This window comes from Hipposideros armiger, unplaced genomic scaffold (genome assembly GCF_001890085.2).
Source record: "Hipposideros armiger isolate ML-2016 unplaced genomic scaffold, ASM189008v1 scaffold_1179, whole genome shotgun sequence".
Lineage (NCBI taxonomy): Eukaryota > Metazoa > Chordata > Mammalia > Chiroptera > Hipposideridae > Hipposideros > Hipposideros armiger.
This window is the reverse complement of record NW_017732529.1, coordinates 308,217-320,482: the sequence shown is the minus strand read 5'-3', so window position 1 is coordinate 320,482 and position 12,266 is coordinate 308,217. Positions and strand designations below refer to the sequence as shown.

The 12,266-nt window shown below is 38.5% G+C and overlaps 1 protein-coding gene across 1 annotated transcript in view; it reads left to right on the top strand.

Moving 5' to 3' along the window:
- KYAT3 (kynurenine aminotransferase 3) overlaps positions 1–11,890 on the top strand; it is a 70,347-nt gene extending 58,457 nt beyond the window's left edge. The window contains exons 12-13 of the mRNA XM_019632817.1: positions 135–221; positions 11,420–11,890. Coding sequence (XP_019488362.1) covers positions 135–221; positions 11,420–11,482 — 150 coding nt within the window. The 3' untranslated portion in view covers positions 11,483–11,890. The remainder of the gene's footprint in view (positions 1–134; positions 222–11,419) is intronic.
- Positions 11,891–12,266: the final 376 nt, after the last annotated feature.

The following is a 12,266-nucleotide window of genomic DNA, read 5'->3' as shown; positions in this document are numbered from 1 at the left end:
TTTAAAAACATTTTTCCTTTTGAAAATTATAGTGAATATTTAGAAGCACCTATTTGTTTCTAATGTTTATGTCCCTAACTTTAATATTTGAAGTATAAGTAGTTTTTATATTTCATTTTCTATTTATTTTTTAGAAACTGTCAGCCATCCCAGTTTCAGCATTCTGTAATACAGAAACCAAATTACAGTTTGAGAAGTTTGTGCGATTTTGCTTCATTAAAGTAAGTTCTCCACTCTACTGAAAAACACATTTATAATGTCCTCCCTTCTGGTTTATAAATCACCATTTTTTTTCTATTGCTAGACATGATGTGCTCATATTCAGGGGTTTTTTTGGTTTTTTTTAAAGATTTTTATTGGGGAATTGGGGGGATGGGAACAATGCTGGGGAATTGGGGGAAGGGGAACAGACAAGTTGTTGTCGTTTTGTTCTTCAGTCTAGTTGTGGAGGATGTTGCTTCACTGGCCCAAGTTGGCACCATCATTGCACTCTTCCTGGGGGAGGCATATCAGTCGCCGGCTTCTGGACGGCCGCTCACTGTGGCTGCTGGCTGCTCACGCTGGCTGCTGGCTACACACGGTAGCCCATGGCAACCCACTGCCACAGGGGCTGCAGCCTCTGCCGTTGCCGGCGACTCACAGCAGCCCAGCTCCAGGTTGAGCTGTTGTTCAGCATCTTAGCTGTAGAGGGCAGTGTCACTGGCCCTCATATGTGGGATCTGAACCGGGGCCCTCTGGCATCCCAAGCCAGTTCTTAACCATCGTGCCACTCGGCCGGCCCTCATATTCAGTTTTTAAATGTCAGCTTGCTGCCATGAAATTAACTGCTTACCAGAACAAGAATGTTGAGTTTACAACATAATCAGACTTCTTACCATGTAATGTTACAATGTCTAGCATGCAATAAAAATTATTAGACATGTCTTGTTAGGGAGAACACTTCACAGATGGTGTAGAGCCCTGAAAACCACACTGTACATCTGAAGCTGATGTTGAATAATATTGTATGTCAACTATAATTATATATACATATAGGCATGGGATGTGGAATAGAGGATGGGAATGGAGTCAATGGAAGTGTAACAGATAAGTATGATATCGGGGGTGGGAGGGCAGTGGATGGGGGAGGGACATTGTCACTTTGTGAGGGGTGAAAAGGATAACTATTGCATTGTTTTGTACACCTGAAACTAATAAAAAAAATTACTAGACATGTGAAAATACAAGCAATTGTGACCCTTAAAAAGAAAAAAAAGCAGTCAATACAAACAGATCTCCGGTGACCCATATGTAGAAATTAGCAGACAAGGACTTTAAAGCAGAAATTATAAGCATGTTCAGAAAGTTAAAGGAAAATATAGCCATAATGAGTAAACAGATTAAAACCAATTTTAAAAGAATCAAGTGGAAATTCAAAAACTTAAAGATGTAATATCTGATATGAAAAATGTATGGGGCTTAACATACAAAGGATTGAGGATGACAGGAAAAATACAGATATACTTGAATACAGAGCCACAGGAATTATCCAACCTGAAAAACAGGGAAAAATTATTTTTGAAAAAGTGAACAGAGCCTAAATCTATGGGACAATATCAAGTGATACTCTACATGTAATTGGAGAACCAAAAAAGAAGAGCGAATTTAGCAGGAAAACAATTTTAGGAAATAATGGCCAAAATTTTCCCAGATTTGGTGTAAAGCAACTTACGCATTTAAATTTCAGTCACCCACACCAGGGTATAAAGAAAACCACACCAAGACACATCATCATCAAACTGCTGAAAACTAAAGGTTTTAAAAGCAGCCAGAGAGAAATTACACCTCACATGTACAGGAGCAGATATGAGTGTTAGTGAGCTACTTCTTGTTATAAACAGTAGAAACCAGAATACAATGAAATGACATCTTCAAAGTGCTGCAATAAAAAATATATCAGCCCAGCATTTGGTCAAGATGGCAGAATAGGTAAACTCTGTTTACCTCCTCTCGTGACCATGTCAAAATTAGAACTAAACTACAGAAAAACCATCATTGAGAATCATCTGAAGTCTAGGGGAACTAAAGCCCTACAACTAAGGACATACAGAAGAAGCCACTCAAGACTTGTAGGATGGGCAGAGATGCAAAACAGGCTGGTCCTATACCTGCCAGTGACTATTAAAAATTAGGAGGGATAACTCAGCTGCGTTGGTTCCCCCCACAGGAGTGAGGGATCACAGCCCCACACCAGGCTTCCCATCCCAGGGTTTCAATGCTGGGGAGAGAAGTCCCCAGAACTTCTGGCTTTGAAAAACAGCAGAGATTGTGGTTCAGTGGGAGGGATGGCGGCTGCATTCACAAGTGTTCCTCTTAAAGGGCCCATGTACAGACTTACTCACTATTGAATTCACACACTCTGAGCTCCAGTGCTGGAGNATTCTCAGGATCTCTATTGTAAAATTAAATTACTGGCCTTGGGTTTGCAGGGAATCATTTTTTTCCCATTTTCTTTTTTTTCTTTTTACCTTTTGACCCCCTTCACCCATTTCTCCCACCCCCTAATCTCCCACCTCTGGCAACCACCAACCTGTGCCTTGTATATACAAGCTTGCAGGGTTTTTTGGTTTTGTTTCGTTTCTTAAGAGTCTATGAGAGAGATCATATAGTAGTTGCCTTTCTCTGTCTGACTTATTTCATAATGCCCTCGATGTCCATCCATGTTTGTCACAAATGGCAAAATTTCCTTCTTTTTAATGGCTGAATAATATTCTATTGTATTGGGTTGTCGGGAAAGCCATGACGTATTTTTCTATGTTTTTCAATGCAAAAATGCATCATGACTTTCCCAACAACCCAGCATATACATACCACAATTTCTTTATCCATTCATCCATTAATGGATACTTAAGTTGTTTCCATATCTTGGCTATTGTAAATAATGCTGCAATTAACATGGTGCATATATCTTTTCAAGTTAGTATTTTTTATTTCTTTGGATAAATGCCCAGAACTGAAAATGCTGAATTGTATGTTAGTTCTATTCTTAGTTTTTTAAGGCACTTCCATACTGTTTTCCATAATGACTGCACTCATTTGCAATCCCACCAACAGTGTACAAGCTGTCTTTTCTCCACATCCTCACCAGCACTTGTTATTTCTTGTTGTTTTTTATTTTTATCATAGCCATTCTAACAGGTGTGAAGTGATATCTCATTGTGATTTTGATTTGCGTTTCCATGATGATTAATTATGTTGAGCATCTTTTCATGTACCTGTTAAGCCATCTGTATGTTTTCTTTGAAAAAAAAAGTCTATTAAGATGTTCTGCCCATTTTGTAAACAAATTGTTTGGGTTTTTTTGATATTGAGTTGTATGAGTTCTTTATATATTTTTGATATTAGTCTTGTATCAGATATANCAAGTGTTCCTCTTAAAGGGCCCATGTACAGACTTACTCACTATTGAATTCACACACTCTGAGCTCCAGTGCTGGAGCAGCAGCTCAAAAAATGTCAGGGACATACGGGAAGGAACTGAATTGTCTGGCATCAGGGCAAGGGCTGGAGGGGCAGCTTTCTCCCAGATGGAAAAGTTGGTGAAAGCCATTGTTTATTTGTTGACTTGTCTCCCTCTTGGCATGCGAACACAGGCAGCTGCCATATCTGAGTCTTCATCAGTCTGGTTCACACCATTCATTTGCCCTGATTCCCGGAGATCCCACCCCACCCAAATTTTGAGCATACTCAAGCTGCTTCTAGTGGCTTGTCCGTGTAAATGACCAGCTGTGGCTCATGCTGTGAACTTTCCTAAAATCTCTCAAAGGTTCACAAAACCCAAACAAGCAGCATCTGGCTTTGGCATGTCCCATCCCTCTGGTTCAGCAGCCCTAAGACCAGCATTAGCAGCAGCCAGTTTCAGTTTGTGGCTTGGCCTTTTGAGGCACCTCCAAGCCCAGTGAGGGTGGCAACTATCTGCAGGTTGCTTTGTGGCTCTTGCCAGGTGGCCCTGGGCAGGGCACAGGCTGCAGCTGAATTTGGCCTGTGGCGGGGTCCCTCCCAGGTGGCCCTGGAGCTAGTACACTTGGTGGCCAGCTTTAGACCCAGCCAGAGCATCACCTGGCCACCTCTGGGAAAACACACCCAAAGGGCAGACTGGACAGGCACCAGAACCCTGCTAAAGCAAATCCTGGTCCATAGAGTCAGCCCTGCACAACAGCTCCTTCACTGTAGTCAACAGCCAGTTCTCAAAACCAATCAGCCCAAGCACCAATCCCTCCCACTGATGTGCCAACAGCAATCAAGGTTTAACTACAACAGGGGGGCACACACAACCCACAGAAAGAACACACCTGGAGTGCCCAGCTCAAGTGACCAGGAAGACTATGCTACTGAGCCCTACAGCACACCTACTATATAAGGCCACTCTACTAAGACCAGGAAACAAAGCAGCCCTACCTCATACATAGAAACAAACACAGGGAGGCAGCCAAAATGGGGAGACAATGAAACATGTCCAAAATAAAAGAACAGAACAAAACTCCAGAAAAAGAACTAAACAAAAGGGAGACAAAGCAATTGATCACATGCAGAATTCCAAACACTAGTAATAAGGATGCTCAATGATCTCAGGGAGAACTTCAACAAAGAGATAGGAAACATAAAAATGGAGATAGAAAACATAAAACACAACCAGTCAGAAATAGAAAAAAAACCCACAATAACTGAAATAAAGACTACATTAGAGGGAACCAACAGTAGATTAGATGAAGCAGAGGATCGAATCAGATTTAGAAGACAATGTAGCAAACAACACCCAAGCAGGACAGCAAAAAGAAAAGAGAATANTAGTGATTTTCTGACTTGCCAAAGATTGTTCCTAAAACTGCAGATATAACTGGCATGTCTCAGAGTCACTCCAGCCAGGCTCCTGAATCACCTGTGCTAAGGACTTCAGCTAATCAACTGTGGGACTGTGTCTGACCTCTGGAAGCCCAATCCCAGGATACAGAACTCAAAGCTGCACTTGGCTCCTGGCTCCAAGACACGTAGGTTCAATAGAGGAATGGTCTGAAAGCATCTTTAAGCCGTGTAGTGCTTACATACACATGCATATGCACACACACAAGCTTAGAATTGCATCTGTCTCCCTTTTGCCTGGCAAATAGATATTTTTAATCAGGGTCTGGTTTTCAGCCTAAAATTACATGGAGAGGGTGTCTCAGCCCTTGCTGCCCAAACATGGGGAGAATGGGTATTTAGATCAGTGCAACATTTTTGGAGGGCAATTTCACAGTATTTGTCAAAATGTTATATGAGCATGCCCTTTGATGCCCTGATTCTATTGCTAAGTATTTATCCTTTGAACATGCAAATGTTCACCAACAAATATGAGCAAGAATGTTCATGACAGCATTATTTACAATATGGAAAAGCTGGAAACAACCAATTCCTCCATTATTGCTAATGTAAAATATCTAGTCAAAGAATACAGCCCATCTCTGAATTGAAAAAAACTCATGGACAATTGAATATGATGTTTATGCAAATAAAACAAAGCTACATCAATAGATTAATATACAAGGTACAATACGAATGTATGCTACATGAATCTGAATTATGCAAATTAGATACTGGCCATTAAAAAAATATTAATAGTCTTTGTTGTCCTCAAAATTTTTATTTACCCAAATAAAACATTTGCTTAAAAAAAATACATTTCAAGACTGGCAGGCCCTGTGCTTATGCAATTGCAACACGGCAGTGTCAACTGAGCTATAAATAGGGCCACGTCTTGGCCAAGATGCTGAGGTAGGAAGGTGCTTGGAAAGTGGGAGGAATTGAATGACCTCCAGTGTAGTGGGACACAGCACTGATGCCCCACTGCTGTTTTCGGGCATAACTTTTTGTTCAGGAAATGAACAACACTCAATGAAGGATCTTAAGTCACAGACTCTTTCCTTATTTCATAATCAATTAAAGGGAATATTAATAGATCTAAATACTTTTGAGTTCCAACCAAAAGTACTCTTAGGTATGATCTATCACAATGTAGTTTAGCTATTTGGAAGCAAGCCATAACTAAATGCTCATTAACTTAAAGCGTAGCTTATATCATTTTACTGTGGACCAATTTTATGAAGAATTTGAATCAAACAAGTGCAGTTATTTTTTTATCTAGAAATTCATGATCATCTAAGTGTAGTGGGAAATTCTCANTCCCCCAATTCCCCAATAAAAAAAATTTAAAAAGAAGAAAGAGCTTCCCAGACAATAAAACGCCAAAGGAGTTCATCACCACCAAACCAGTATTACAAGGAATGTTAGAGGGACTTCTTTAAGGTTAAAAAGAAAGAGAAGATAAAAAATATGAATAATATTGTAAAGTGGGAAAACTACGTATCTATCAATAATTACTTTCAACATAAATGGATTAAATGCTCCAATCAAAATATAGGGGGCTAAATGGATAAGAAAACAAGACGCTTACAGATGCTGCTTACAAGAGATTCACTTCAGATTCAAAGACACACAAAGACTGAAAGTAAAGGGATGGGGAAAAGATATTTCATGTAAACAGAAACGAAGAAAAACAAAAACAAAAAGTGCTGGAGTAGCAATACTTATATCAGACAAAATAGACTTTCAAACAAAGGCTATAACAAGATACAAAGAAGGACCCAGTAATCCCAATTCTGGATATTTTTCCAAAGAAACCCAAAACGCTACTTCAATGGGACATGTGCATTCATACCTTCACTGCAGCATTGCTTACAATGCCAGGATGTGGAGGCAGCCTGGTTCTCCATCAATGGGTGAATGAATAAGGAGGAGGTGGTACATATATACAATAGAATACTGTTGAGCCAAGGAAGGGAATGGGTTCTCGCCATCTGTGGCAGCATAGCTTGACATGGAGAATATTGTGCTGAGTAGAGTATGTCAGACAGAAAAAGACAAATGCAATGTGATTTCACTTATATGTGGAATCTAAAAAACAAAATAAACAAACAAGCAAAACAGAAGCAAACTAATAGATGCAGAGAATATTTTGATGGCTACCAGATGGGAGCAGGTTTAGGAGTGGGTGAAAAGAGGGAAGGGATTAAGACGTATGCATTGGTTGTTACACAGTAGTCATGGGGATGTAGGGTATAGCATAAGGAATATAGGCAGTAATGTTGTAATAACTGTGTATGGTGTCAGATGGGTACAAGATTTATCAGGGTGATAGATGGGAGGTGGGTTGGAAGGAAGGATAAAAAAGGTGAAGGCATTAAAAAGTACAAATTGGTAGTTACAAAACAGTCATGGGGATGTAAAGTAAAGCATAGGGAATATAGTCAATGATGTATTAAAAACTATGTATAGTGCCAGGTGGGTACTAGACTGGTCAGGGGGATCACTTCTTAAATTATATAAATGTTTAACCATTATGCTGTACACCTGAAATTAATATAAAATAATATTAAATGTCAACTGTAATTGAAAAATGTTAAAAGGAGGCAAAAGGTGAAGGGGAATAAGAGGTCCAAATTTCCAGATAAAAAATAAGTCTTAGGGATGTAATGTACAACATAGGCAATATAGTCCATAATATTGTGATAGCATAGTACGGTGTCAGATGATTGCTGGACTTATCATGGTGATCTCTTCTTTAGATATATAACTGTTGAATAACTATTGTATACACCTGAAACTAATATAATATGTTAGCTGTATTTTAATAAAAATATTTTTTTAAATGAGGAAAAAAATATCAGCCCAGAATTCTACAATATATCCAGGAAAATACCTGTTAAAATTGAAAATGATATATACATCCCTGATAAATGAAAGCTGAGATAGTTCATTATATTAGATCTGTACTAAAAAAAAATCTGAATGTATTATTGCTGTTTTTAAGATGCAATTGCTACTAAAAGCAGTCACACTGAGATCAAGGAACTCTATATCAACACAGTCATCTGCAAACCTAGTCAGAATGATGTAAAAATTGTTTTCAACTTTTAGAGCCACAACCTATAAAGTATGGAAGACTTATCCAGAATAGAATATAAATATTGACAAACTAACAATGTCAACATTTAATTTGTAGAAGAACAGGTAAGGCCATTAATATTTTCATCTTACACTGGATCTAGAAATAGAGGTATGTTGCTTGAAGTTATAAACAGAACTAATGGAAGATAAAAATAACCTAAAACTCCAGTTTTAAAATGGTAAACACAGCCCCTCCAATTCTCTTCATAGAAATCATTAAAAAGCAACTAGGAGAATGCAAAACAAATTCATAAATTCCCCAGTAAATGAGAAAGAGTTGCCAAAAACAGTGCAGGTGATGGTAGAGAGAAAATACCTCGAAAGGTTCCTGCTTCTACATCTTCACATCATAGACAAAGCCAGCAGATAGCATGCTCATTACCCAGAACACTAGGCACAGTACGTTTACTGGCAGGGGGAATTTACAAACAGGATTCAGTCCAAAGTGAGTAATAAAAAGGAACCAGCTATGAATTTATAAAAATATAAGGAAAAAAAGAGAAAGGTACAAGGTAAAACAAGTGTCAGACGGAATAGTCAACCAGAAAAACGTCATAGAGCCCATAAAAATTGTGGTATTTCAAATTCAAATCCTTTCAAACAAGAGGCTAAAGCAGAGAGTGTCAATGTTTGGGGAAGACAGAGTAAGACAATATAAGAACATGAAATGGCAGCTGTCAGAGTTCAGGTAAGAGATTGAAGGGAAAAAATAAAGCTATTGGAAACTGTGCTGACATTGGAAACAGCACAGAGAATGCTAAATACTTCTGTAAGCACATTAAGATTAAGAAAAGTGAGCAAAAAGAGGTAGAAAAGAACAAAGAATTAGAAAATATTAGAGAGAAAAATTATAGATGTGGAAGACAAATGAAATACGTAGAGTCCCGGAGGAGGGGGGAAGGGAATTTTATAGCTTTATTTTGAGAATGTTTTCCATTTAAAAAAATAAGCAAATCTAAAAATTGAAAGTGAATGCCTTTCAGGAAGGCATTCAGTGTCTCAGGAAAAATTGTCACAGAATGACTGACACTGAGATATACTTTGTTTAATATATTGGACTTTGCAGATAAAGAAATGATTCTTTGGCATCTAGACAAAAAGATCAAGGCCTCCATGAGGACAGGAGAGGATCACTGTGGACTTCACCTCCTTTACATCAATACATTCAATATTGAAAGGCAGTAGAGCAGTACCAAGAAGTCCCTAGGGAAATTTCTCACACCTAACTCAGCCCTTTGGAAAGATTAAAAATAAAAGGGTGGCAAAACATGCCAAAAAAAGGAAATCAAAAGAAAGCAGGTTGAATTTAGGGCAAAATAAGCCAAAAAGCAGCACTTTACGATGGTAATGGATAAAATCCTCAATAGCTGTCAAAATATATGAAAGGATGCTCCACCTTACTCGTAAGAGAAATGAAAATTAAAACTGGAATGAAATTTTATCTATTAGATTGGAAACAACCAAAAGAACTAAAAAGTTCCATAAGATATTTTCATAGATTGAGAGTGGGAGTATAATTTGTCCTCTTTGACTTGTTTCCATACTTATATATTTAATTTGATTGTTTTCCTTTTGGAGGCCTGCCTTTGCATTTGTACTTTGAAAAACTCTCTTCATTTGAGATCAGATAGTCACTTAAATCTTCATTTGTACTATTACATTTTATTATTGTTTCTGCTTCACCAAAATCTGTTAAAGTGAACAGATTAGAGTACTATCAAAAACTTAATGAATGATGGATGTACAAGTAATTTGCTCGAGTTGCCTATTTTCAATTAGGCAAATGCCAGTTAGTAGTACCATTCACCATCCTCATGATTGTGTGTCAGAAAGAATCACCATATTTGTAAACATTTTAGCAGAAGATAGACTTTGCAGATTTCAGCGATTTTAGTAAACTTGTATTTTCAGCAAACTTTTTCTGAACAGCAAAGAATAAAATTTTTATAGGAATCTTAGAATTGGATATAAACATTGGCAGTAGACACAATCGATAAATGCACAGTTTCTCAAATGAAAAAGATTTCCCCAATACACATTCCTTCCCTAAAGACCTTCAAACACCCTGACTGAGATAAAGTTTCAGTCCAATAATAGCATGAGATTATAGCTGGCCCACATAAGGGATGTCAGGTCATGTGCAAAACTGGGTGAGGTGAGAGGCAAGAAAGCAAAGTAAATCACTTAATTTACACTGAAGGAGAACTTCAAGTAAAGGGAATCCACTGACTAGAGATATTGTGCACATACATCCCACATCTGAAAGCCTCCATAGTTAGCAGTGACCACAGCAGCTGTGAGCCATTGAAAACATGGGCATTGATTCCTCAATTCTCGTTCCACCTGGCACCCTCTCTGTTTACTGGGGGCTAAGGGAGTGGTTTTCTTTTGTTGTCTACTAGAAGCCTCTGTGAAAGAGATTTGTGATTTTGCACATTACGTACCCAAATGAATGAAAATAATAAATATTGATCCCACCAGCACAGCCCTCAGACTCTGCCCACATCAGGGTCATTTGCAAGCCTGGGTCTTCTCTGGCACATCAGGCTGCTTGGACTACCACAAGTAGTTATGAATAGTCATAGTGTCTACACTGATGGACATAGTTTTGGCTGGTATCAAGTTAAACTGTTTTTAGTCCAACCTTTATACTCGTATGTAGTTTGTCAATCATTTTCCTGGTGGTACTCTTTGGTCCTGTGCAGGTTAAGTTGTAGATTTCTTCGGTGTCAGGATAGTAGCAGAAAGTGCCCTGAACTGGCAACCAGCATCACAAAATAGTATGATGTAATGATTGACGTCACACTTCTCTAGTTCCTCTAATACTGAATTCTTCTGAGGCTCATGCACTTTTTCAGCAAGACAGCAATGGGATATAGCCTTTAGCTATGTATTGGATTGTCGGAAAAGTCATGACACATTTTTGCAATGAAAAACATAGAAAAAATACGTCATGACTTTTCCGACAACCCAATATTATAGCAGTGTAATAACTGGTTTGTGTGATTTGCTACTGGCTCCTTAAAGAGCTTGGGACCTGTGTACTAAGCCACGAAATGAAGGGAAGATGCTGCAGACACCATTTCCTGGTCTTTGTCCATGTTCCTGCTGGGGTTGTGGCTTAATATGGGCAAGGCTTCCAGTGACTCAATTCACTGGGAAGGCGTGCCCCTCCAATGAATGCTCTGGGGCTCTGTCATCACTGCGAAGGCCAAGGTCATGCTGGAGCTCAACTGGGCCTGGCTCAAGTTACCAAGGGTTAAGAAGCACTTGCTTCCGGAATCACTGCATGACTATTCCTAATGGACTGACTTTGGTATATATATTTATATTTAAATCTTTACTTCATCTTGAATTTATTTTCATATGTAACAATGATTATATCATTTATTTACAGAAAGACAGTACACTAGATGCTGCTGAAGAAATCATCAAGGCATGGAGTAGACAGACGTCTTGATAAATGCAAACTGCATCAATATTTCTGTTAGACGACTTAGTATGAAATTGTTGTTAGTGCAGCCACTTGCTGGAGATTACAAAACAAATATCAGTGCAAATGAAATTTAAAGAAATATTTCCATTGTTTTTCCAAAAAAGTTAACCCCTCCCCTGACAATATTCAAGAGATCTGATTTTTTTTTTTCAGTTGAAATGTATTAAGACACCTTCCACTACCGTTTTATGAGAGTCAATATAACATTGTGGATATGAACTGTGAGATACTAGTTCATGCTTCACCTCTCTGTGCTTCACTTTCCTCATCATAAAAGAGACAAATATTACCTACATTATATAAAGTTTGTGAGTTGTGTGTGAGGATGAAATGGACTGTTATATGTAAAGCCTGGCAAACAAACTCTCAACTAATGTTTACTCCTTCACAACTGTATAAAAACTCTTAACCAGTTACACCCCCATCAGTTCAATATCTTTGCTTTGTCTACCCAGCCCTGTAGTTCCCTGCCCTTCATTTATCCATGGCTTTGAACTTTGCTCACAGGGTTGTTCTTCTGTTCCAAGTACTGCCATTATCTGGGATGGCTTTAGGATCCACATGGATTGCCTAAGTTTTCGGTACTTTGACCTCCTTTCCTCTGGGAATGTTCACCTCCACTTCAGGCACCCTTTCTCTTGGCCACTCCTTGAAACTTTTATCATCCCAGGCTGTTCCACCTTTGAGATAATAAAGTCGTCACACTAACCACCACCTATCCTTACAATTCTCTCTCCCTCTCCCTCTC